This window comes from Rhinolophus sinicus, chromosome 14 (assembly GCF_057876585.1).
Source record: "Rhinolophus sinicus isolate RSI-liver-muscle chromosome 14, RSI-T2T, whole genome shotgun sequence".
NCBI classification, from domain to species: Eukaryota; Metazoa; Chordata; class Mammalia; order Chiroptera; family Rhinolophidae; genus Rhinolophus; species Rhinolophus sinicus.
In genome coordinates, this window is record NC_142514.1 from 16,546,603 (window position 1) to 16,574,079 (window position 27,477).

Consider the following 27,477-nt stretch of genomic DNA (forward strand, 5'->3'; position numbering starts at 1 on the left):
TAAAACGCCATGAGGTGGGCTCTGTTGTTACACCAGACTTGACGGTGGGCTAACCCAGGCTGGGTGACATTAAATAACTTGCCCAGGGTCGTATCATGCAGCTGATACGTGGTACCGTCAGGATTATAAACCCAAACCCTCCTCTTGTTAAGCACCCCCTTCCTGGAGCCGTGGAAACCCCAAACAGCTGTTACCCTTCTCAGAAAACACACACACACACACACTCTTCACCATAAAAAGTTCCTTTTCAGGGAAACTGCTGTTTTTAAGTCTTTTGGCCAGAAAAGCCTCACAACATTTCTTCTAGATTTATGAGATGCCACTTTGGAGACTGTCCAGCTATGACTCTGAGATCAACAGTCCTGGGTTTGCACCCCGTTTCTAGCACTGCGTGTTTCTGTGACCTTGGACCTCAGTAGTCTCAATGTAAAATGGAGATTGATACTGATAATATACGTACACACATGCACACAATCCCAGTGACCATAAAGCTTGGAAACGTAGACACCATTATTTTGCCTGTATTATGTCATATAGCTAAACCATTCACGTTTGTTATACATGTTTGTTTGTTTTCAAACTTAATGGCTACTCTGTATTTATCTCACAGTGTGTGTGTGTACACATATGTGTATATATATACACCTGTAAACCCTTGCATATGTATAATTAAATGTGTGTTAGGAACTTAGCATACAGCCTGGCACAGTAGGTACTTAATACATGATAGCTGTTGTTGTTCTTTATTTTTGCGAATCTGGCCTCACTCAGTCTCATAAATGTTTGTTGAGTGCTTGCTCTGTGAGGGCTCGAGGGGGCAGCTCACGTGCAGTAGGGGAAGAAAACAGACACGTACATGGGTAACTGTCACAGAAGGCGTCTGTGTTAAGTGATGTGCTGCCACTATAGACCAGGTGCTTTCAGAGAATAATGGACACGGAGTGAATTCTTGCCAGGGAGATCTAAGAAGTAAGATTTTTATTTTTAGATTAAATATACAATAAAGAGAAAGACACAGATCTTAAAAGTATAATTCAATGAATTTTAACAAATACGTGCACTCGTAATCAGCACTGGAATCGAGATGTAAAATGGTGCGTGTGACTAGAATAAGAGTGCACAATAAGGAATAGTGGGAAAGCAGGATGGAAAGGTCGGTTGGAGTTTTGTTTTGCAGGGTTTTCAATGCCAGGTGAATGTTATTCTGAAGGCAGCGGGAGCCACTTAGGGTTCCTGAATGGAAGAGTCAACTGATGTGATCTGGCGTTTATATGCATATATCTTCACAGCAGGTTGTATAACACGGAGTAGGAAGAGTCTGGAGGCCAGGAGACCAATTATTTGATCATTCGTTCATTCATTCATGCACACATTCATTCAGTCAGCCAGTCTCCCAACGTTTTGACCAAATAGTTTGTTCATTCATTTTTTTCATTCACCAACAAAGGATTTACCTCATACGGGATTGTGAACTTTGATTATTCTCCATTACATCCCATCCTTGGCTTTGTCCTTTGACTAGGAAGCAAATAAAGTTTGGTAAACCCATCTGCTGGTTGTTTCAAATTCTACTTCTCTTGCCCCCAAATTCTGGGAAACCTTGAGCTTTTTTCTAGTAGCATCCTCGTCAAATCTTGTTAAAATCTTCATCCCCATTGAGTATGTATGTCTTTCTTGAAGACCCTACTGAACAGACATCACCTTAGATTATTTTGTATGTGAGATTAGCCCAGAGAAACAAAAAGGACTTAAATCAATGAAAGCAAGGTCAACTCCATACTTTGGTGAACATTTCCCAAAGTGCGATCCATAGCGGATCCGTGTTTCTGCAGGTTGTTATAGTTATGTGGTGGGGATGAGGGAGATGATGTCATGGTCATCTCAGTTTGGGAAACCCTGCATTAGAAAACAATCAAAACAGGTTTCCTGACTGCAGGACTTTCCCGAGACTTGACTTGATGACTGTGTAGTATTAATTTCTAAGAAGAGGGCGTGGTATGAAGCTTTTCCCAAATGTTTTGATCCCAAAACCTTTTCTGCCTGGAGCATCCTGGGCATTCTTGTGTTACCCAGAATGCATTTGCGGGATTCCCTGACATGATGTGAGGAATTCAGAAGCAGTTTGGGTCCAGGAGAGTTATGGTGCAAACTGCCCAGGAAGGGTGAGCCAGAGCAGGGAGAGCATGGAGCTGTGAAGAAGAGGGACCTACTTCTTCACGAAGATACAGGGAAAGGAGGGGAAGGAAGTGGACTTGAGCTGAGCCAAGCTGTTGCACAGAAATAGGAAGAGGAAAGAAACTTCCAAGCTAGAAAAGGATCTGGCTCAGGGCTGGACGGGGGCCTAGAAAAAATAGGCATATTGCAGAATTCCTACAGAAACTTTGTGTTCAAAACTGGCTGCATCTATCTGGACCCTGCATTTGCTGGAAGAAGGGAAAAGTTCACGGTTGATGACAGTGATTGGAAAACAGGGTCCCCGAAACTGGCCTCTTTCCCATAGACAGAGTGAGGAGCACTGAGCTCTGCCCCCTTAGTGTCTGGCTCAGATGAGTCACCTGCCCCCACTGCGCTTCAGTTACCCCAGCTGTCAAAGGACTAGAAGACGATCAGATGGGTCTTCCAGAAAGCAGAGTATGAGCTTTCATGAAAGGTGGGCAGATCTGTGTCTCTTCAGGGACTGGGCAGAGCTTCACCAACAAGACCCGTCAACTTTGCACGTGACGTCATGGCGGCAGCTGACATTCTGGAATAATTCCAGGCCTGAGTTCACGTCCCCGCTCCACCTCTTACCTTGAGCACATCACTTTACTTCTCTGGGCCTCAGTTTTCCCACCTGAAAAATGAAAATCATCATATTTTTCTTCCCATGGTGAAGCCAATAATTTTTTAAAAATAATATGATAATGGGTAGAAAATGTTTGACACTGTGTTGGGCACTAAGGCTTCATGAAAGGTATCTCTGTTTGTCAGTTACCACCAATAAATCCCTAGAAAGCCCACTGTCCCTGTCAATGGAAATGTGTTACACTAAAATGGTTAAGTGTCATTTTACTGTAGGGGGTAAAAACTGGTAGAACTAGTTGAAACCAATTCTTTTTTATTTTCTGTAAATCCCACCCATATCATCCCCCTCTGGGTTCAAACCGGGCATAAGAATAACTCAGTGGGACTCGGGGTTAAAGGGAGGAGACTCTTGTGGGGAAGGATTCTCATTCTTAGGGATGGTGGATGCCTCCTTCAGCCCCAGCATTTGTCTTCTGTTGGGGTGACTCAGACGGCTTGGTGGGCCATGGGGTGGTGGGGGGGGGGGTATCAGAGGTCACTAGGCGGAAAAAAAAGAGAGATCGTTCTATTTTGCTAGTGGGCCTGTTTTATGACCAATCAGAACACCCTCAGGCTCCAGGGGAAACATCCCTCCCCTGCCATAAACCAATCCATTCTGGTGAAATGAAGGGTGACTCTTGCCCAAGGCACCAAAGGGTGAAATCTCCGGCTATGATGTTGGCAGCTGGCAGGTTCATTGTGATGAGGGTTTGCTTTCTAGCCTCACGCCTTCCCTGAGGCCTCACTGGGGCTCCAGACAGCGACTTGGGGTCTTCCAAACAGTTTGTGGGATTGGAAAGGTTCTGCCTAGAGACTGCTGGATGGGGTGGCTTTCAAAGGTGGCGTCAAGGCCCTGGGGTTTTTGAAATGTGATCTTGGCAGATAAGGGCATCTGGTACTAATTCTTTTTTTCCTTCTGTTTTCTTCCTTTTTTGACACCTGTAAAGTCCTAGATCTTAGACAGCTGGAAAGAACCTGAGTGACCTTCAAACTCAAACCTTTCATTTCACAGTTTGAAGAAACACTAGCTCAGAGAGAGGAATGAATTTGACTAAGGTCAACACAGCCAAGTAACAGAGCTGCAACAAACCCTGCCCTCTTGGTCCAGTGCTCTCTCCCACCGCATAACAATAGTACTACACGTTTCCAGGCACTACAGGAAGTGCTTTGCACTCATTTAATCCTCATCACCTATGAAATAAGTACTATTATCCCCATTGTACAGAAGAGGAAACAGACTCCAAGAAACTGATGATAAAGCTTAGGGTCCCAGCTAACAAAAGCTGAACCAGCTTTCGAATCCGGGTCTGTCTAGAAACCTAGGGCTTATAATCCTTAACACTAAACTATCTAAGGCACATTAAGTCTTGTAAGTGGAGGTCCTTAACTTTCAACACTACCAAATCACCTCAGAGGCTTCAGGAAACTGGAGAGTGGAAGAGAGTGAAGCAAAAGGCTCTCAAAGTTGTCCCATCCACCTGGGGCTATGTCTGAGTTGTCACTTAGTCCAAGGGCAGCCACATGAAATACTGTGACCCAATATTGGGTCATCAGTCAATTCAGAGGCCACTAGTGGTTTTGAAATATGGCCAAACAGCCAAAGCTACCTGCTGGAGAGTCAGGTCACTGTCATCTGCCTATCAAGACTCTTATCTTCTTGAAGGTTTCCCCAGGGCCCATCCATGGGTAATACTGAGAGGGTTTCTACACATGACCTAGGAGCGTGGGAATGAGTGAGCTTATTGTGAAAGGGGAGGGGGCTGAGGCTCAAGGAAGCATCTTTTTAGGGACAGTTGTAGAAGCATGAGTCATATTTTGAAGGAGGCTGGGCAGAGACGAACACTCATTCTCACTTCCCCTCTGAGGCTGAGGAATCTGATGACTAACCTCCATCACCAGGCACATCTGCCCTGGGCTGAATGCCCCAGGTGGCAGGAGCAAAGGAAGAGACCAGGAACTCCCTATTTCACCAGGGAGGCAAGAGATGCCCATCCCTAATGATAACAACAATAGCTGACATTATCAGGGCCTAGTGTACGAGAGCAGAGCTAAACACTCTGCATGTGTTAACTCATTCAATCTTTGCCCAAACCCTACAATGTATGCCTACTCTAAAGATGTTATGCCTACTTTAAAGATGAATAAACTGAGGTTCAGAGAGAGCAAAGGACTTGCCCAAGGTCACACAAGTAGTAAATGGTAGAGCCAAGATTTGAACTCAAGTAGTTCGGTCCAGAATCCAAGCTCTCAGCTAGGGTGTGTGTGTGTGTGTGTGTGTGTTAGGGCAGGTGCTCTGCAGTACAGCTTCCTGCATCACCTGGTGGGTGAGATTAGAGAACTCTCATGGAGTCCTTCAACACAAGAATCTATGAAATTCGATGATGAAACTGATTTTCCAGAAATCCAATTGTAGACAGAGAAAGGAGGAAAGGTTTTCCAGAGATAGAGGGATGGATGAAGGTCCCCCCACCAGGCGTCCTTGTGGGGAGAACTCTACCTGACTCGTTTCTCTCCCCAGCCTGTGCAACTGTGTCTTGGTCAGAGCAGGTCCTCAACTGAATGACTTGCCTGTTGAGGGAACATAAAGTGGTGGTTCAGGGCTTGAGCTTGTGAGCCAAACAGGCTGGGCTCACATCCCAGCTTGACTTATCAAGTCTCGGTTTCCACATCTGTAAAATAGAGGTGGTGATTGTACCTAAATCTTTGGGCAGTTGTAAGGCTCGAGTGAAACAGGACAGGCAAAGTGCTTAGCACAGAGTCTGGTACACAGTTAAATGCTCAGAGAATGAGAGCTACCACTATAATTTTTTTAATGATTAAATAAATCTCTATATTCATTGAATGAATAAATGAATAGTGCATGAATATTGATAGCTGTGTCTTGAAGTGGAGGAGATTCCAGAGCAACTGGGAAAATGAAAGGTGGGGTTCATAGACCCAAATAATGAACCCAGTCTGGGAGGAAAAGCTGACCACGATATGGCATGTGCCTGGGCAGGGGCAGGTGACGTTTGAGTGGCTGCCTTCCTGAGGGAAGGGCCAGATGAGCCTGATCTTAGTGCGAGACGTGGTTCTCCCAAGTGAGGTTCTAAGGCCTTCCCCTTCTTATTCTCCACTGCTTAACCACCTGCCCCCAAACACAGGGCCTTAAAAATCTTCCAGGCAGGCCAGCCGTGGATTCAGAAAAACCCTCACCTGAATGTCCAAGGTCCAAGGATGAGCAGCTACCCTCTGACCACGTGGCCTCTGCCTTCCGAAGAAAGTGTGGGGCCCAAGCAAATCCTTCCCCCTCACCCGTTCTCCTTCCACTGAGGTCAGATCTAAACAAACACCAGGGGCAACCTTTGAAGGAAAACTCTGAAGGAATAGGAAAGGACTTTAGGGGTTAATTGTGCCTACTTAAACCTCTCTGAGCCTGGAGCAGGCCCCACCCCATCCCACCCCACCCCACTCTAATCTGGGAAGACAGCACAGACCCCAGACACTCATTCCTTCTGCTCATCACTGGGGCACAAGGACCCTTTCTGTCCAAGCCAGGCCTTGGACATTTTCCCTCTGTAGTTCCTCAAGGAACCCCTCATCCAAACCCTCTAAGGCCCCAGTTTGACCCGTAAAGATAGATGAAAGAGGGGGAAATACATTTTTAGCGTTGTTTGCCCTGGTGGTGGTGGGGATTAATAGATTTTTCTCAGCAGAGCCCTCTTGTCTTTGAAAGTGGGCAGTATCTTGTTTAATGGCCCTTTTAAGATGCAGGCTGGTGAGGGTCTGCAACAGCTGCTGGGTTGCTGGGGTCCCAGACCCAGGCCCCGGAAAGAGTGGGCCTCTCGTGCTAGGCCAGCTGGATTCTGTTTCTTCCACTGGGCCTTCTCCTTTTGGACCTGAGGCTGCATTCTCCCTGGCGGTCCTCTCTCCAGAGGCCTCCTGTTCTGGCTGGTTCCTGGCAACAGAGAAGAGTCTCCAGACAGCACTCTGGAGGCTTCTCCCTTCCCAGCTCAGGGATCAGCCTTCTCTGATTTGTTCACTTTTTAATTACTGTAAGTAGTTTCTTTTTTCCTATTAACAGAAGAAATAATGTTGACAGAGAAGCAAAACATAAAATATCAATCACCCCTTCTCCCATTATCCATGATACTCTTTCTCTTGTGTATCTTTCCAGTTCTTTCTTTCAGTCACATAAATGGGATTTAAAAATAGGAATGGACCAATTCACTAAAGGTAGAGTAAGTGAAATACGTAAAAGGAGGGAATCAGAACCAGGTTCAAGACCCAGCTCAGAGACTCCCTGGAAATAACCTTGGGTAAGTAGTTTCACTTCTGGGTCTCACTTTTCTCATTTGTAAAATAAGGTAATAATCCTTTCCTCACAGGGTAATTGTCAAAGAGATTAAACACTGAGCCCAGTGCCTCACACACAGTAAGGACTCATAAATACTATCAATTATGCTGTATCCTTTTAAACTGTGGTTCAGTATGCAATAGCATTCAGGTATCTTAATTTATTTCCCCGAGCCTCTGTTGAAGGGTATTTATATTAATTCTAATTTTTCAGGATTATAAACGGGGCTCTGATGCATACCCTCGCAGATAACTCTTCGCACACAGAGATTATCTGCTTAGACTAAATTCCTGTGAGTGAAATTGCTAGATCAAAGGATGGGTTAAAATCTGAAGCCAAAATGTGGATTGATTCACACTCCTTCCAGCGAGGAGAGAGGTTTCCCCTCACCCCTGCCAGCACTGGGGTGTAGCATTTTCTTTCATCGTTACCAAATTGTTAAATGAAAGACAAACAAACAAACAACGGCTTGTTTGTTTCCAGGGTATTCAGAGACTTTCTCTTAGTTTTTTTAAAGGGAGCATTCAGGGTGACTTCAGACCCCCTTAACGATGCCTCATGTCTAAGGAAACTCTGGAAGGAATGTAGGTAGTGGTATTGGCAGAATTGTGATAAAAATCTAAAGTACAGAACATAAAAGGGCCTAGAAGCTGCCCGCTCCTTGCCCTGACCCTCCGTGAGCACACCTTCCAGGTCCTTCCACGCCTTCGCATTAGGGCTATATCCTCTATGCAGGGTGTGTGGCCGCTCCTTCCACTTAAGTCCAGTGAGAGGGTAGAGAAGATTATGATGATGAAACATTTAGAACTTGAGGTGTGCACCCAGGATAGTGCTTCTGGGACCCATTAGGGTCCGTAGTGGTATCTAAACTGGTGCTTTATCCAAAATCTGAGGCTCCAATCCAAACTCCTTTGCTTAAGTAGCGGTGCTTTCTCTGAACCTCAGTTGGTCTATCTAATGGGGCCAATAATGCATTCTCCCCGACTCCATCCTCATGGCTTTGTCGGAGGAGATAAAGCATAGGGGAAACGCTTTGTAAACTGAAAAGAGCTTTGTGCATAGAAGGGGCTGGTTTGAAGGGAGATTGAGCACTGAGTGATGTGAACAAAGCTGTGTATTGAAGCTGGAAACGGGATGGCTGAGGACCCCTAAGCTGGATGCTCACCTATAACACCAGCTGTCTTTCATTGGGTCCCTCCTACTTGCCATTGGCTTTTCATTGAGATCTTATTTAATTTAATCCTCCAGTCAACCAGTGGAGGGATGATGGGGAAACAAAGTGACTCTTACAGAACTGAGTCACTGGGCCAAAGGTGTATATACAAATGAGAGTAGTGATTCAAACTTCGGAGGTCTTCTCTGGGGAGTGGCGGTAGAAGGCAATAGCTGATTTGCCTCGAATGTCAATTATCTTGTGTAAATTATATGCATTCAACCATTTTTCACTTATTCAACATATATTTCTTGGACACTTATTCTGTTGAGACCTGGAACAAGTGCCGTGGAAGATTTATTTTTCCTCGTATAGTTTCTGCAGTCCAAAAGCTTACAAATCCTTCCTGCCTCATAATTCCTACGACTTTTCTCCTTTCCTTTCCTCTTTCCCGCTTTCCTTCCACCCACCCATCCATCCCAGGCTTTGTTCCAAAAAGGAATGCAGATTTAAAGGGCTGTTTCCATGGCTTTGGGGTAAGGCAGACCTCGGTTTGATTCTATCTCTGTCACTAAGTGATAGCCGGGTGACCTTGGATGAGCAACCTCACCTCTCTGAGCCTATTCCTTTTGTGTAAAATGGATAGAATGTGACGACTGCTTCATAAGACTCAAGAGAATTCCGTGTTATACATGTAAACCCCCTAGAACGGTGCCTGGCACATACTAAGAACATTGTGTTACCTCCTTTAACCCTCATAACAATCATTTCACTGAGGAGGAAACTTAGACAACGAGGAAGTGAGGTTGTTGGTCCAAGGTCTTAGGTGGTCAGCTCCAGAGCTCACATCCTCTGGTAACCTGGCCAGGACTCCAGGAGTCAAGTCTGTCCGGGTGGATCATGGGACCCTGTTTTACAGGGAGGAAAGAGAAAAAAGCACTGAAAGCAAGGATCATAGAGTAAGTGCTCAATAAATGATCATTTTTATTAAGCCAAGGTCAGATCTGATTCCTGAACTCTGCTGAGAGCCTGCAAGGCGGGCAGCCACCATTCTCTACCCGTGTACTTCACAGGGAACCTCTGACCCTTTACTATCTTTACCCGCACCTTTGCTCCCGAAAAATCGGGACACAAGGCCCATCTAGTCAATGGACATTTAAACTGCGGTTTTGATTGGAATTTCTAGTGACAAAAGCAATGCAAGATTCATGCAGAAAACTGGGTGGGGAAGAGGGGGCAGGAAAAAAGTTAAACCCTGTCATTTCTGCACCCACAGAGAAGCACTGTTGATATTGGGGTATTTGTCTTTTCATTAAGTTTTGGATAACCATGAAGTCTCAAAGTGTCAGAAAAGGAAGGGCTGTTGGCAGGGCCATCATGTCCAGTGTACAGGTCCCGTATTATAAATGGCACTGTGATTGTGCCGTGTACAACCTTCACAGTTGTATAACACAGCCCTGGCTCTTAGCGCTTAGCTCAGTGGTCCTAACCTTCACTCCTCTCCAACACAGCAAGAGTGTCACATTCTTTTGGGACAGTGGCTCCTGTGTAGTCATAATCCTAGAGAGGAGAGGGAGGGATGAAGGACTGTGCCATCCTTCAGGGGAGCAGATCATAATGTCTGGAGGAGGAACATTTCTTTTCCAGAGTAATCTAGAAAAGAAAACCTAGGTGATTTAATATGCAACTCTATCCTGACAGTGGTTCACTAATTCACTTATGAGCTTTTGACTTTTCACAAATCATTTAACCCCTCTGAGTCTGTTTCTTTTTCTGTAAAATGAGGTAACAGCTTTCTCATTAGGCTTCAATAGCAATTCAATGAAAAAAAAAAAGCTTTCCTAAAAATTATGCAGTGCTATGTATCAGGCACTGCACAAGGCAATTCACGTACGTTACCTCATTTAATCCTCACAATAGTCCTATGAGGGAGATACTATTTTTATACCCATTTTTACAGGTGAAGAAACTGAGGCTCAAAAAGATTAAGTCATCTGCCCAGCATCACATAGCTAGTAAGTGGTTGAGCTGGGATTTGACTCCAGGTCTGTCAGTTTCAGAGCAATACTATCAGATAACATAGGTAACTCTTAGCACCATGTTTGCAACATACACACACGAAATAAATAGCAGCCATCATTATTTACTGTTATTATTGTGAATATAATTATTACATCACATGTGATTGGCTGGTCTCTGTTTTCAATCTCCTCAGTCAAGAAACCAAGAACTGGGCCCATCCAAGAAGGGGAAGAGATGCCAACCCAGCCTCACCTCATCCTGAACCACTAGCCCCTCCCTACCAGCCAGGGCATCTTCTGAAGCCTTCCCGTGTGTGGAGACCTAGAAACCTTCTGTCCCATGATTTGGACCTGTACTGATCTCTGCAGATGGGTGCGGGTGATTAAAGAAGCAAGATCCAGAGGGAGAGGGAGAGGACCCATTTTTAAAAACCCAGCGAGCACAGACACGCCATCTGAATCCTAGCCTCCACCTGAGCCAAGCAAGCATGAGTCACCCCCACAGCCCTTTACCTGTGAGTTGCAACACAGCTGACAGAAACTCCACAGCCTTCCAGGAGGCGGGCCGACAGGTACACAGACAAGTGTGCCATCCTTTGGGCTGCAGTAAGCTTTGCAGTTGCGGTTGGCACCAAAGGGTCCTCGTGCCACCAATAACATCTATGAAGTGGTTGGGCGCCCAGGCTCTGCTCTCGGATCACACCCCTCTAGTTCTAACATCTCCAGGTTCTGCAGCTTAAGTGACTTATTTCATCTCTTCGTACTTCAGTTTCTTCATCTCTAAAACAAGGATAATAAAAGTGTCTTTCTCAAAGGGTTGTTGTAGTTCTTACATGAGAATCAAATGTAATTCTCATGCAAGCGTGACAAAGGATTGAATAAGACAATGCATGGAAAGGCTTAACATAATGCCTGATACTTGTGGTATGATACTTGAGCACCTACTGTGTGCCAGACACTGCAGTAGGCACTGGAGATTCAACAATGAACAAGACAGACCAGGGCCTTGCTCTTATGGAGCAGAGATAGGAGACAGAAGAGACAGACCATAAATAATCAGAAAACTATCAAAAAGCCCTAAGGGATTTGCAGAGAACCAAAACAAAGTGGTGTGATACAGCGAGTGAATGTCTGCTTTAACAAGGGTGGGTGGAGAGACCTGCTCTGAAGAGGTTGCTTCATTAGCAATATCATTACTATTTACTATTATTGGTCAGGGCCCCCTCTGCTGCTCCTAACACAGCCACCAGTGAGAAGCCAACCTCTGACGGTTCTCAAACCCAGTACCCCCCCTCTGTAGGCCTGACCCCACCCCCAAGAGGGCGCCTTTGGATTCTGACTTTACCCTAAACACCTCCATCAAATTGGCAGGAATAGCTGAAACCCCACCTTTCCCTGAGAGAGAAAGGAGTGGGTCAAGGTGAGGATGCCAGGAAGACAGAGCAGAGATAATTTGCCAAAAGGGAAGGGGGGGAGGGGGAGAACAGAAAGAGAGAAAGGGGGGAAAAAAAGATGCCAAGATCTCTGGCTTAGATTTAATTTCAAATTAATCCTGGTGGAAGCTCTTAAAAAAGCTCTGGCATTCTCCTGTTTGTGTTTGTGGATTTTCTGGGTTTACCAACCTTGTTCTTTACAGAAGACAGCTCACGGCAATTATTCTACAATTACTTAGTCTAAAGGCATCTGATTTCTCTGTTTCCAATACGGGAGGGACCATTGATTAGTTTGTGAAATGACCAGCTAGCTAAGGCTTTGGAGGTGGCTGACTTCAACTTTTCCATCCCTCCTGTGCTGGCCAGAGGTATGTGGTTTGCTTACATCTCATTCAGATCTGTATCACACCAAATAAAGGCTGCCTTCCACCCTACTCCCCCGCCCCCTGCCACCAACACACACACACACACACCCCAGATTGTAAACTCCTCCAGAGCAGTGATCATGTCTTTTTGGCCTCTGTCTCCCCAGAACCCAGAGGAGGGCATGGGACACAACAGGTGCTTAATGAATGTCTGTTGAATTGAGGCCACCAACTGCAGCTCAAAGGGACAGCCAGACTTGGACTGAAGTGACTAAAGATTCAGATCTGGGCTCTGACACTCACTAACCAGTACCCTTGGGCAAGTCACTTTACATCTCTGGCCTCCATTTCCTCACCACTCGGAGAAAAAGAAAGGGAACTTAGACAGAGCCCCACTGGGAGAAGATACCCTCCCTCCCCAGTGGCTGTAAAGTATGATGCTGAACAGAGAAGGGAGCAAAAGAATTTGGGTGGGGGGAAGTGTTCCTGGGTATCCAGAATACTAAGAAACAGGAACTGAGATTTCCTTTAGCCAAGTATCTGTTTGTCCCTGTACTTTTCCTCTATCTTCTTTCCAACATTTCTTTCTCCCTCTCTCCACCCTCATCTCCACCCCCCACCCCCTCACCAAGGTAGGAATTGGCCAGCTCCACCCAGCCGGCCCCCCATGTCTCCGCCCCTAACTCGGCAGGCCAAGAGTTAACAGCTGCACCTGTTGAGGTATACCTGCTGTCGCCGGCACCTGTACCCATAGCCAATCAGCACCAGCGCTGCCAGGAACCTACCTGTCAGCAAAATCCCGACACTCAAACCTCAACATAAATCAAACACTTCCCTGGGCAGGGAATGTCTGCGTCAGGCGAGAATTAGAGACAAGAGCGAGCGGTCAGCAGAGCCTCGGAGCCGTGCCTGTCGTTGGAGCCTGGGAGCCTGGGAACCTGGGAGCCTGGGAGCCTGGGAGCCTGGGAGCAGGAAGATGTCGAATGAACTTGAGTGAGTAAACATCCTCGGATGCCTGGCGCTCTCTGAGCGTGGAGGCTGGATGGGGTTTCCAGAAGGGGGAAGAGCAGGGAGGCCGGCGCCACGATTCACAGAGCAATTTGTAAGGGTAAATGAATGGGCTGACGATCTCACTTTGGCGTGTAGAGGCAAGCACGGTTTCCAGCGAGAGCTGAGTGTTTCCCTGGGAAAATCGTTTGTGTATTTTTGTGTGTTTTTTTTCTTTCCCTCTCTGCTGAGCAGTTTCGAGCCAGGTAGGGAAACACAGGACTGAAACTGTGAAGACTTTCGGCACCACTTTCTGATCCTCTGAAGGGGCCTTGGAAATCAGAGACAGCCCCAGACCCAACCAGGCTTTCTAGTTTCTTGCCAAAAGGAACTTCTCTGAGGTGGTTCTAAGAGCTGTCTTAGGCAGAGTTGGGTTTCTCTAAATTAGGGACTGGTTTGTTGGATTGGAATGGTCCCAAGTGGGAAGGTTACAGTGTGGTGGTTTAAATATATGCATTCTGTAGTCTGTTGACGTAGGTTCAAATCCAGACTGCTCCGCATGGGCTGTGTGATCTTGGACAAGTCATTCCACTTATCTGAGCTTCATTTTCCTCATCTGGAAAATGGGTACAAGTTTGCTTTGTAGGAGTCTTGAGAGAGTTAAGTGGGATAAAGGCTATAAAATGCTTAAGCATAGAGCCAGGGTCTGAAGATGCAGTCAATAAAATGTGGTTGATTTTATTTAGAAGCAGTTCTAAGGCAGAGGAAGCTGAAATATGGTTTTCAGTGAGGTCGCTCATCTCTGTTTCCTGGCAGGATGCTTCCTGCCCACATCTGGGATTTAGAATCCCCATTGGCTGAGGCTGACCCTCACCATGTACCGTTTGAAGTCCAGACCTCAGAGAATGTGGGATGAGGCTGGGCTTCCGGGCTGCTTTAGCCTGGGTTCAGGGAGCTGGCAGAAGACAGGCTTCTAAAACACTGACTCTCCTCTTCCTAGCACCCTCAGAGGTGAGTGGGCAGAGACAAGGTTTGAACAATCTTCTTTTTTTAGCTACCCCTCAATAGATTGCTTTTAAAACTTGAAGAGCTGAGGGCAGAGTAGTTGGTGGGTCCTGACTGCAGACATTGTTCCATGATCTCAGCTAGCTCTTGGGTTCTCCTGGGTTAGCCAGCTATGTTCATAGTCTAATTACTGGGCACCCGATTTCTCTTGAATGAATTCCCTGGGGTTGACAATGTGTCGACAACTGGAATAAGAGCGGGGCACTGGAACCAATACCTGGGTTCAAGTCCCAGCTCTGCCAATACTTAGCTGTGTGACCTTGGGCAAGTCACTTCACCTGAATCTCAGTTTCCTTTCCTGTAAATTGTGGCCATAGTTGTACCCACTTCATTGAGTTGTTGGGAGAATCCAACAACTTTAGAAAAGTGATTAGTTTAAAACCTGGTAAGGAGCAAGCTAATAATACTCTTGGCACTTCGTATACAAATAACCAATCAATGAGCATTTCTGAACCTCTTGCTTTCTATTTTTCTACACTTTGAAAACAAATAAAAAATTTTTGTGATGTGTCTCCATCCCACTTAGATCTGCTACTTAAAACTGCAGAGGCTGCAGACAGAATCTATTCTTTGGTACCCCTTAGGGGATAAGTATCCTGAAGCTGGGTTACTTGAACAGAAAGGTTTCTTGCTTTTCTCCTCCTTAATGATTTGGTTTTGAAGTCAGATCCGCTGACAGTTGAGGCTTCTCTGTTTGGAATGGGGTGAGGGGACCTGCGCCTGCAGAGTAATTGCAGGCCGACTCTGAAGCCACAGTTTGAGATTACAATGACAGAGCTTCAGTGCCTGGGGGCTCAGCTGGCCCAACTGGTGTGTGTGTGTGTGTGTGTGTGTGTGTGTGTGTGTGTGTGTGTGTGTGTGTGTGTGTTTGGGGGTGGGGGGGCAGTTAGTGCTTGGCTTGCAAGTTTTGAGCTGCTGCTGCTGGTGCTGCTGTGGCCGGCCACATTCTTGCTGCCTCATTCCCATAAAAAGTGCCCAGTGAAGAGGACTGCTCTAGCATCTATCTTGAGCCCCGACAAAGCAGGACTTGCATATGACTGAATTCTGCTACTTAACCAACTGCGGGATCCTGGTGAATTTGTTTCTCCTCCCTGACCCTCAGTTTCCTTCTCTGTCCAATAGGGATTATAAACACCTACCTGGCTGTAAATTCCCATTTGTGGGCCACTCGGCCCATAGTAGGCCCACTCCACACACACGAGCCTGATTACTTTGCCTCTGGTTGGAAAGTGCACCTCCAAGGCTGGGTGTTGAGGATCATGGAGGCCAAGGCGGTGTAGTTAGACTCCAGCTCCAGGCGGCTGGCGGGTGGAGCACAGAGGCCTTTCATGTGGTCAGGCTAGGCCCACTGGGAAGTGTCCACCAGCCTCCAGGCTTCCCTGAAAGCCACCCCGGCTGCCTCCTACCCATGGCCTTCAGCTGCCCAGGGGCTAGAGCAGGTCGCAAGGGATCCTGCCTGACGCCCTTCTCTGGCAGGAAACCAGCGGGTACCTGTGCACTGCCCGCTGTTCTGGCTCCTTGAGGGAGCTAAGGGCCAGGGTGCCTTAGCAGGGGTCTTAGCCAGAGTGCTTTGGGGCACTCCTGGACCCCTTGGAGTTCTACATAGCACACCTGCACTATCTCATCCCACCCCTCCAGGAAATGAGGGTTACGAGATTAAAGGATCAGCACATAGTAGGCCTGTCAAATGGAAGCAAGAGGGAAGTGCACGAGGCCCACCAGGATTCCCCTCTACAACCTCACTAGGTCCGCAGTCTGTGTGCCCACCCGCTGTTTGGAATCTTCTCCTTCCCCAAAGCCTTGGAGAGAGGGGATGGAAGGTGGGAGGGGGTCATGAAACGTCCCAGTCAGGGACCTTGGGCCTCTGGCCACGATTCCATCTGATTTCCAGGAGCGCTGGCTCCAGACTGCCTGGAGCACTGAAAGAGTTAACCAGGAACTCCTCCCCGCTGTGGTTTTTGTGGTCGAAACCATGATTGCCAGGAGCAAATTTTTGTCGTGCACAAGGTGTGTTATTAAAAGTCGGAGTTACGCTGGTGGTGAATGAAAAGTTAAAAGCCCTCATTAAGCCCGGGCTGTAAAACAGGCGGACTGGGCTGAGAGGCTGAGACAACACTAACGGCGGTGGCAACCTGGGGCACGGGACACTTCTGAGGCTTCTGCCACCCCACAAGCTGCCCTCGCCCAGTGAGGGCTGGCCGGTTGAACGCCTGGAGCCAAGAGGGTCTTCAGGGTCCAGACAGAGGAAGAAGAGGGGGAGGGAGGGGTGCAGATGTGAAGCACAATTAGCATACTGGAAGCTCTCCCTTGGTGAAAAAAACAGTCAAGCATTTATTGAGCACTTGATAAGTACATTAGCTCCCTTAACCCTCCCAACAATCCAAAGAGGGATGGCGAGGATAAATGCGATTTTGCAGAGAAGGGGACTTGGGCTTGCCTCGGGCTTGCCCAGGATCTCACAGAACAGCTGGGATCTTAACTGAAGGGCCAAAGGGATGCTCCACACCAACATGGCCTCCAGCTTCAGAACTGAAGATAGAAGAGGAGATACACCACACTCCTAACTGGTTATCTCTGGGTGGAGGAATGCAGGTGAACTCTAGCCTCTACTCCCAATTTTTCTGTATGTTCCACACTTTAGACATTGTGTTGTACAAACCTGCTTTATTTTTTAAACTGGGAGAGGGAAGAGAAGGAGTAATGTTTTAAAAAGAGAATTACTGGGTCCCTAAAAACAGGGTTCTCCAAGTGTGGTCCCTGGACCAGCAGCATCATCGTCACCTGGGAACTTGTTAGAAATGCAAATTCTCAGCCCCACCCTACACCAACTGAATCAGAAACTGGGGGGGTGGGGGGGGTAGGGCTCAGCAATATGTGTTTTAACAGGCCCTCCAGGTGATTCTGATGCACGTTCAAGTTTAAAAACCATTGGCCTAGAAGACCTGGCAGAGGATTGGGAGGCAAGAGGTTCCCAGATCCACCTGTGACCTGCAGTGCTGTTGCTGAGTCAGCGGGCCGAGAGCTTTGCCCCAGTGTTTGAGTCCAGCCCTGCCACTTACAGACTGGGTGACTTTTGGATGAGTTCCTTAACATCTCAAAGTGTCAGTTTCTGCATGTGTAAAGTGGTGATCACAACACCCACCTCCCATGGGCATGTATGAGAAGTAAAAGGCCTGACACTAATAAATCACTTCGTTCCTTTCCTTTCTCTTCTCTTCCCTTCCCTCTGGAATTCAGCTTTCCCATTTGTAAAATGGAGCAAATCATCTTGGCTGGCTCTCTCCCGCTCTCTCTATTCCTTTTGCCTCCTAAAAAGATCAGAGCAACGGATCTAGTGAGGGTTCAGAAGGGAAATGGTCTCACCAATATTTGATGTTGCTTCACTGGGCCTTCCTAGGAGGTCAGCAAGAATTGGGAACTTTTGAGGGCAGGGCCAGTGTGGTGTTTACCTTTGTGTCCCAGTACCCAGCATAGGGCCTGTTACAGAGTAACCCTCAGTGAATATTTGTGGAATGAATCAGTGAGTGAATGAATGAAAGCACATGGCACCCTGGGTTTAGAAGTTGAATCCTGGGTTCAACTTCTTTCACAATTTAACTGAACAGTAGAGAAAAAAAAACGAGGAAATGTAGACAGGGGACCAAGAGGAGAACAGAGCATGAAAGAAAACTTCCCATAGAAAGAAGAATTTTTCAAAGGGAAAGTGAGTTTCTGGTATAATTAGAAAATGGCCCATAATTCATTTACATGCAACTAGAAGTGTTGGCTGGGGCCTCACCGCCCTCAACTTGCCCACCTGGATCCAGAAGACCAAGTTGGCAGTGCTTGCCCCTCTTTTATCTGGGAATCTCCAAGCATCAGGTCTCCTGCCCTAGGAAGAGATGTCCCATTTATGGGTGGGAGAAAGTGAGCCTGAGAGTTGTCATGCAATTTGCTGGGGGCTACCCCACAAAGTGAGTATTAGTAATAATAATAATAATTCACGTTATTATGTGCTGGCACTATGCTGATTACTTTACCTGCATTATCTCATTGCATGTTCCAACTGTAATGCCTCACAGAGTTGTTGTAAAGATTAAATAAAACAATGCCTAGAAATTGTTGAGCCAGCACCTGGCACTTGGTCAGCCCTCAATGGACAGTAGCTATCATAATAATTCTGTGAGGTCACTACTCTCATCCTCCCCCATTTTTCAGGTAAAAAAAACCTGAGGCATAGACAGGTAACGTTGCACAAAGTCACACAGCTAGTAAGTAGCAGAGCTGGAACCCAGGTCTTCGGAGCTCTGGGGCCCACCCCATAACCATGAGTTCACACCACCACATTCAAATTGGAGTCACTACAGAGCCATCCCCTATGCTCCGCCATTTCCCCATTGAAACCCCCAAATGAGCCCCCAGCATGTGACAAGACACATATCACAACCTGTGCATCCAGAAACCAGATGGGCCACTGGCAAGCACGAGAACCCTGGAGCACTCCTGTCATGCCCAGGGAACACCTTGCATGGGACTGACTGAAAAATGATTCCTCCGTGAGCAGCTGTGGCAGGGCCACCTTGTGGGTAATTAGTGAGTGTGATTGATCACTGCTGATGAGGCCGGGTGGCTCATGACAGGGTTTGGCAAGTCACTGGGTGTATCTGGGTGTCAACACCCAGCTCAGGCGGCCCCTAGAACTCTTCCTCCTCAGGATGGAGGGCGGTGGGGCCCAGCTCGCTGCGTCTGCCTGTGCCAGGCACCTCCTTTGGTGGGACTTGCGGCCACCCCCTTGGTGGTGAGTTCTCGTCCCTCTTCTGCAAAATTGAGTCAGCGGCCTTACTTTTTTGTCTCTGAATCATTCAGATGCCCTTGGGATAGGGCAATGATGGAACTGGATAGTAAGCAGGAGACTTGAATCCTAATCCTGTTATATGCTGCGTGCGTGTCCTCAGGCAAGCCACCCCTCTCTGAGAGGAGATTTCTAAGGTCTCTTTGCACCCTAAATTGTCAGGATTCTAACAAAAGGAAATGAAACCAAAAGGCTTCGACTAATGGCCGAGACACACTTACTTAGTCTCATTGGGAGTTTTAAGTGGTTCAGCCAGAAAGCAGTGGGCATTTAGAATCCAAAGGCACTTGTTGGGATGAAACCCCATTTCACCCCTGTAGGCTTCCTCCCATCCTGGTGCCTAGAATGATACATGTTGGAGTCAGGAGGCTAAGAGTCTGACGGCATGGAGCAGCTAGTACCACACCCCTCCCGTGCTGTGGACCCAGAATGAAGGGCTGGGGAAAGGCCCTACCCACATTAGAGCCCAGGCCTGGGCAGTTTGCACATTCCCACTGGCTATGGACCGGAGGCCTCAGGGCATCTATCACGTAGCTGCCCAAGCTCCTCTCTCTTCATCTTGTATCCACCTCTCTCCCAAAGAAGCCGGACTAGGGAGGCTCTGAGGAAACAGCCTTGTGAAGGTTCTTGATGCTGCAAGCTAGAGACCTCTGTTTTAGGCTTGATGCCGTGAGATACCAGCCGGGTGGCCTTAGGCAAGCTCAGTTTTTCCTGCTATCAAATGGAACAGTCATACCTTCCCTCCCTACCTTACAGAGGCGTTGCAGGATCAGAGGTGATGACAAATGTATGAGAAGCCTGTTGAAAAATATAACACACTATGCAAATGTGAGGGATTATCAAATCTCGGACTTGAGTTTCCTCCTTGGTGGGCTGGCCTACCTTGAAACAAAGCAACATATGCAAAGCACCTGGCTTACACCTGGCACACAGTAGGGGAACAGGCTCAGAGAGCTGTCCCAGCTTATGCCTTTGATCTTGCCTTTCTTCTCATCTAGAAGATCCAGGTTCTCCCCACCCACTTCCATGTTCCCTCTTCCCCTCCAGCCTTTTTCTCAACCGACATCCAGTCACTCCCCAGAGTTCAGAGGGTCAGAAGTCCTCTTGTTTCTTTTCCTTCATAGCTTTTTTTTCCCCTATCTGATAATTAGCTGTCTGTTTGGTTTTGTGGTCATGTCTGCCTTGCTGCCACTAAAGTGAAACCTCTGTGACAGCAGGGATGATTTTATTGTCTTGTTTGCCAGGTCAAGGCCTGGCACACAGTAGTAACTTGATAAATATTTGTTAAAATGAGGGATGGATGGTTAGATAAATGGATGCTACCCAGATTTATTGATTTTTCTTTCCCCTCTCTTCTACATCCCTTCTTGGAAACTAGTGGCTTGGTGGAAAAGTGGCTAGTCAGAGAGTTAGTTCCCAGGCCAGATCCCAGGAGGCCTGGCTTTGTAAGTCATTGTCCAGTGCCGCGGAATAGGTCACCTAACGTCTCTGTTGTTTATTTCCTGGTCTGTAAAATAGAGATAATAACACATCATGTATGTGGGGAGACTCCAAGAGATAATGAATGTGAAAGTCAAGGCAAGGGGTTATTACATGTCTCTTTTGTTTTTCACACAGAACCTGGTTCACAGACAGGAGACTTGGGGAGGATGTTAATTTAAGAACCTCAGGCAGAGTCTCCCCTTTACTCTTATTTGGGGGTTCTGAGATGATGATGGTCATGATGATGATGGTGGTAGTGATGATGGCTATTACTTACCGAGCAATTATTCTCTGGCAGGCTCTAGGCTAAGCACATTTCTTATATTATTGCACTTAATTCTCCTAACAACCCCTGAGATTAACCCCACTCTAATGTAGCCAGCCCTGGTGACTCCATCACATGACGGTGTTCTAATTTTCTTCACAGCACTTATCACCGACTAAAATTAACTTATTTACCTACTTGTTATGGTCTGTCTTCCCCAATTAGACTGTAAGTTTCGTGGGAGCAGAGCCTTATCTGTCTCGTTCTTGGCTGATTCCCCAGTGCTTAGAAGAGTTCCTGACTAGCACACAGAAGACACTCAATTTAACAGATGGAAACATAGGCTCGGAGGAGCTAAGTGCCTTACTCAAGGACACACAATTATTCGGGTCTGTCAGGCTATGACTCTGGCGCTACTTCCTCCCGTGATGCTACAGGGTCTTCTGTTCTGTGCCCTGGTGGAGGTCAAGAATGTTTCCCAGGACTAAGTCCTCTCCCCATCCCCTCCACCCCATTCCCCTCTTACCTTCTAACAGGTGAGCAGTTCTGCCTTGGGCAGGGACACCAACAGAGAGTTTGTGGAGCCCCCGGGGAAGGTGACCACAAAGGATGGGCGTCACCTGGTTTCCCCTCTTTGCTCTGGCTCTGTCACCTATGAGTAGGGCTCACTCCTTCTTGGAACCCTTTTCACGTCTCTTACCCACTGGGCCCTCAACCCTCAATTCCAATGTGTAAGAGAACAGGGAGCCAAAAGTTTCTGGGTTTCAGGATTTGGCACATAAGTCCATGCGAAGCTTATCCACAGTCAAGACTTCCTGGAAGCCAATGCTTAGTCTTGGAGCATAACGTTGATTGACAGCATGAGCCGGCATCGGGACCAGGACACTATGGCCCCCAGCTCATGGCCAGAAACTTCCAGTCACCTCGGTTTCTCACTTCGTCTCTCCTGCCCTGTGTGGATGGGAAATCCCTTTCTGTCTGGAAGTAGAGGATCGGTTCAATGTATTGCAGAGGAGGGGACTTTCCGGAATAGGAAACGCATCTAGAAAAGAGACTAGCAGGGGTTAAGAGCTGCATCTTGAAGTCCAACAGGGCCAGGTTCAGGTTAGCATCCACCACGCCCTAGCTGAGTGACCTTGAGCAGGTAATAGCACCTATTTGTGTCTCCATTTCCCTAATATTATCTCTCAGGGCTATTGTGCAGAGTAGATGAGATGATGCAGAAAAACAGTTGGCACACTGGCTGCTGATGGTAAATGCTGAGGGCCTAGAAGCTGCTGTGTATCGAGGCATGAGACTTTGGGACCCCAACAGGGTGGAATGGAGACCCTTATAGGCCAGAGAAGCCTCCCAAGTGAACAACAAACATTGTCTGTTCTTTTGCTTCTGATATGACTTTATCGTTGTCTTCTAAAATTTAATTTTTAATCAGGATAAGATAACTGATAACTCAGATAATGGTCATTCCACCAGTGTCAACAAATTGGGGCTCTAGGCCCAGACCTGCCCCAGACTTGCAGGGTGACCATATGGTGTCCCACTTTGCAACCCCTGAAATGTCTAGCTCCAAGCTGGACCCGGAACACAATAATGGCTCGCATGTATTAAGCCCTTGTTATGTGCCAGGGACAGTTGTAAGCATTTTTCGTGTTGTGATGCACTCAATGCTCATAATCCTACATGGCGGGTGCTTTTTTACAAATGCAGAACAATGCTAAGCACTGGGGGTCCCAATTGACCAAGAGGGTGGGGTCTATTAGGCGTTTCCCTGCTTCTCCCATGCCCTCCTGGTTTGGGAGTTCCCTTTAGCCGGGGCCTGGGAGGGGTGTGGGCAGCCACCCTGGGCTTGCTCTGTAAGCTCCTCTAACCCTAGGCCCAGGAGGCAGCTAGGAGGGGCCTCTTCTCACCTCTCTGTCTTGAGGCCCTTGATTTATAGCAGCAGAAACTCGGGGTGTGCCTCCTTCCCCGCACCCCCGGAGTAGGAAGGTTTCTGTCATTTCTCTTTTCTGTGTGACAGCTCCCTCTCCCTCCCTGCCTCTCAGAGCCCAACGCCCCAAGCCCTGGGGCCCAGTGGGAGAGACGACACGGTGCCCTGGATGAAGCCCCTGGGAGAGCTGCTGCCCATGGCCGACCTGGGTGTAGCCCATGCTGCTCCCATTCGGTGTCTGAGAATATAGGCCTGAGCTGCGGGCCAGCAGGAAGGCACTTCCTGGGACACGATGTGCCCACCTACCAGTCTGCCACAGCACCTGAAATTGTACCACTGCAGCATTTCTCTGCTGTGGGAATATGGTAAAGCATTGTGGTCTAGTGGAAAGTATATGGTTTCGGTACTAGACAAGCCCGGGATTAAATCTGGGTTGTGTCATGGATGAGCTGGGTGTGATCTTGGGCATTTTCTTATCCTCTCCAAGTCTCAGGTTTCTTCGTCTATAAAATGAAGCAAATGATGCTTATCTTAGTGCTCTTGTAAGATAGCAGAGGTAATGAATGGAGAGTGTTCACATACACTCAGTAAATGGCAGCTGGCAGTGTTTCCATGAGTGAGTCTAGCAAGCTCCCCTAGAAAGGGGGACATCGGGGTACCAAGAGACCAATCAGTGCCCACTTCATCTCTGGGGCTTCTTTCCCAGCCTGACCGTTCCATCGTCTCACTTACCACTGTCCTTCACATACTCTGCTCTAAAACGAACCCAACCAGACCTTTCCCACCCCTATGCTTTGCTCACAAATCCGAGCATGTTCTATACCAGTGATTCTCAAAGTGCGGTCCCCAGGCTGGTAGCATTACCCAGGAACTTGTTAGAGAAGCAAATTCTCAGCCAACCTAGACCTACTGAATCAGAAGCTCCAAGTGTGGGCCCAGAAATCTGTGTTTTAACAAGCCTTCCAGGTCATTCTGATGCTGCTAAAGCTTGAGAAGAGTATTCTGTATTACAGCATCATCCTGCTGGTGCTTGAATCCCCTCTGGGCAGGAGTTTGGGCAACTCCCTTAGCTTCTCTGAGCTTCAGTTTCCTCACCTACAAAATAGGAATAATAATAGTACCTGCCGTTCAGGGTTGTTGTGAGAATTAAATGAGAGAATCCATGAAAAGTGCTTAGCTCAGTGCCTAAAACATGGTCAATGCTCAAAAACGATTAGGTATTATTTTTACCATCATCGTTATTATTCTGTATTATGCCCCTAGCCCTGTTCTCCTCCCCCCACCCCTGTTCCCCTCCCCCCACATTTCCGAGTGACATAATCCCCAGTGCTGAGTGTCACTGACTAAAATGCCTGCCTCCTCCACAGAGCCTTTCTTGATCTCTTTCCTTCGAGCCCAGATGGCTTGACTCTGGAGCCACATGCCTTGTATTTGTCCAAGTTTTCAGCACAGTACCCAGGCTCTGCTTGCCTCTGTGTGCCCTGCAACGTTCCACTCCAGTTCCTGGCATCTGAGCAGCTGCTGGGGCACTCTACAATACATGTAGGTCTGAAGTGCCATTTCCCAAGACCAGGTTCCACCCACAGGCTACCTCGCCCTGACTCTCTGTCCCTTGGCAGACTGTCCCTCTCTCCCTCACTCGGAATGGTCTCTAGACTTCTGTGCCTTTCACCATATTGAGGAGAGCTTCTTCAGAAGAACTCATGCTGTGTTGTCTGGAAATTTTGTTCTTTGCGCTTGTCATTGTTATTTCCCATCCTTGTTACACTAATTCTTCTTGAATACGTATCTACTATGGAAGCATTTTACTGGATCCTCTCAGGAGCCTTGCGAGACAGGGATTATGGTCCTTGTGTTGTAGATGAGGGACCTGAGGCGCTGGGTCTACTGCTTCTACAGGCCGACATTTGATATTGACCCAAAACATCTAGCTCCAGAGTTCAGGAGCATTCTATTGCCCCCAAGCTGCCTGAGGTGGTAGGAGAAACAGGTTCAAGTGTGTAAAGCTGGTTACGCTCTGAATTCCTGGACACTGGCCTAAGGTTGACCATTCATGGACCTTTTTCTGAGATAGCCTAAAATTGACCGTCCTCACTTGCCTTCTAGTTTCAGGTCTGTGCGGCTGCTAAAGAATGACCCAGTCAACTTCCAGAAGTTCCCCTACACTAACGAGGATGAGGCCTGGAAGACCTACCTAGAAAACCCCTTGACAGCTGCCACGAAGGCCATGATGCGAGTCAATGGGGATGATGACAGCGTTGCGGCCCTGAGCTTCCTCTACGATTACTACATGGTACGTGCACCACCTCTGAGCATGCCCCTCCCGACTGAATATATCTTTGCTTTCAGGCCTCATGGCTCAGCAGCTCACCATGACCACTCCCAGCCGATCACCATGTTCATTCTCACCTCTGGACCTTTGCACATGCTGTTCCCTCTGCCTGGCCCCCTCCCCTTTCCTCCGACTAACTCTTACTCTCAGCTTTGGGTCTCAGCTTCAGTGTTACCTCATTCATTCACTGAGATGGGGGTAGGTGTTCTTGGGTCTCCCATTCTGTGCCTCGTCTTGGCACCCTCAGTAACCACTAACATCATCCTTGACTCTGTCTTTTGAAACTTGCTATTTGTGCCTTTATTTCTTCATCTCCCCCATGAGACTGAGCTCCTGGAGGGCAGGAACCATGCTGTGATCATTACTGAATCCCCAGCACCCCATACCGCCTGCCATATAAATTAATTGAATGGACCAATGCCTCGGCCACACTTACTCCATCACAGCAACACCCCCCAACCTGCCATCTTCTTTCTGACCCTGTCCCTTAGATCATCCCAGTTGCCCTGTCAGCCCCACCCACCTATTTGAACCCCACCACCTAGAGCATGCCTTCTGCTCTTGAATCCATTCCCTTTCTTCAGGGCCCTTCCCAAGGCCCACCTTCTCTTGGAAGCCATCTTGTTATATCACCTCTCCCTCTCCTGTCTTACTATCCTTCGTACTCTTGCTGCCATTGTACTCATTGTAAAACCTCCTGACAGACAATCTTTTATTATTCTCTAGTTGTTTCCAGGGCCTTGGCCTTGACTCTGGGAGACTGTCAGTTAGGAATTAGGCCCTCCACATCTGATAAATGGACTTGAACCAGTCAGCAATCACAAATACATAACACGTAGGACATCATCCCTCCCCCCGCCTCCTGGCCTGTTTCAGACATTGCTAGAGGAGTACAGCCTGCATTGTCACTGAGAGTACATGGGACCACAGAATCTTTTCAAACCTAGTACTCTAGGCAGCCCCTACATATTTGTCGGAATTGTCACAGCACAGCAAACTTTCTTTCTATCCCTGGGCTGGGTGATTGCTCCAAGAGACTTTCCCAGATTTGAGGATGGGGGACATGAATAGCTAATTGTTGAGATAACTGGTTCTGAACTTAAAGATTTAAAGCAACCTTATAACTAAGTCCTCAAATTCACTGGCCCAAGAAGTATTTTTATCTACCCTACCACAAGAAAGAAGGTAAACTGTGTAAATTTAGCGGCCAAGGGCTGAAATGGTCCCGGATATGAGAAGGCCCCAAATTGTCTCTCTGGCTTTGGTTCTCATCCTGGAGTAGTATGGTTGTCCTACCTTACCTTCTCCCCAGCAGACCTATAGCAGCCTGATAGTGTTTGGCCCCAGGCTGATAGAAGAGAAGTTTGAATTGGCTGCCTCAGGGTGGGGACATGGTGGGAGCCAGAATTCTAGGTCTGGGTTTAAACACCAGCTTGGGATTTACAGTTTAAGGATGGACCATAAACTAAAATCCAGCACCATCTCCCCTGGGCAAGAGACCATTCCCAGGGCCAGAATGGTGGGGACAGGCTCTGAAGGTGACACCTGTAGTGGTTTACTGAAATACAGCATCCTGGTGAGATACACGCCCCACCCCCACCCCAGAGCACTCTGGAAGCACAGCAGCCCTATGGATCGTAAGGACATGGTCTAGTGGTGTAGAAAGAGCACCAAGTTGGGAGTTTGAAACCTGGTCCTGCCACAAACTGGAAATGTGGCTTTGGGCAATGTAGTCGTAAAGGCGACCACTTACCATCTCGTACTGAATGCCCGGCACTGCGCCAGGTGCCTTCCCTGCTTTCCCAGCCGCTGTGATTAAGAGCCCAGCTGTTGGAGTCACTAGACTGGGTTGGACACCAGGTCCTGGCTTTATTAACTGTGAAAAGAAATTACCTGGATGCTCTCAGGTACAACAACATTATAATTCTAATCATGAAACGTAACATTTATGTGGTACTTTCCATGTGCTCAGTGCTGGTGTAAGCGCTGACAGCAATCCCTAGGTTGGTATTACTATTATTATCCCCGTTTTACAGATGAGGACAATGAGGTACAAAGCGGTTAAGGGACTTGCCCAAGGTCACACAGCTGGGATGTGGCAGAGCCAGGAACTGAACCCAAAAAATCTGGATTCAGAGTCCATGTAGGTGTTAGACTCCCCCGTTTGACATGTGAAGAAACTGAGTCTCAGGAAGGTGCAGTGGTTTATCCAAAGTCACAAAGCACTTTTAAGCAGTAAAGCTAGGACTTAAGCAAGGCTTGCCTGACTCCAAATTCCCTAATTCCTAAGTGCTGATCTTGGGGTACTTCTCCCACTCTCTAAGTTGGGGCTCAGACTAAATGATGGCTGGAGCTCCTGCCAACTTGAAGTACTGGTGATTTTTCTCCCACTGACCAAGGCTGCTCCCCTGGCCAAGTCCATAGGAGGGGTTTGAGGCTCCTAACAGCCGGATCTAC

The 27,477-nt window shown here is 47.6% G+C and overlaps 1 protein-coding gene and 1 long non-coding RNA gene across 3 annotated transcripts in view; one reads left to right on the forward strand and one right to left on the reverse strand.

Moving 5' to 3' along the window:
• Positions 1–957: 957 nt before the first annotated feature.
• Positions 958–13,052, reverse strand: LOC148755469 (uncharacterized). Of its 2 annotated transcripts, none has more exons than XR_016018569.1 (3): positions 12,917–13,052; positions 10,847–11,113; positions 958–2,833 (listed from the first exon to the last, which is right to left on the reverse strand). It is a non-coding gene; the product is annotated as an uncharacterized LOC148755469 (long non-coding RNA). The 2 variants fall into 2 exon arrangements; XR_016018568.1 differs by lacking the exon at positions 958–2,833 and adding an exon at positions 6,305–9,220.
• GRHL3 (grainyhead like transcription factor 3) overlaps positions 12,965–27,477 on the forward strand; it is a 33,796-nt gene continuing 19,283 nt past the window's right edge. The window contains exons 1-2 of the mRNA XM_088790527.1: positions 12,965–13,124; positions 24,795–24,981. Of these exons, the coding sequence (XP_088646653.1) occupies positions 13,108–13,124; positions 24,795–24,981 (204 nt within the window). The 5' untranslated portion in view covers positions 12,965–13,107. The remainder of the gene's footprint in view (positions 13,125–24,794; positions 24,982–27,477) is intronic.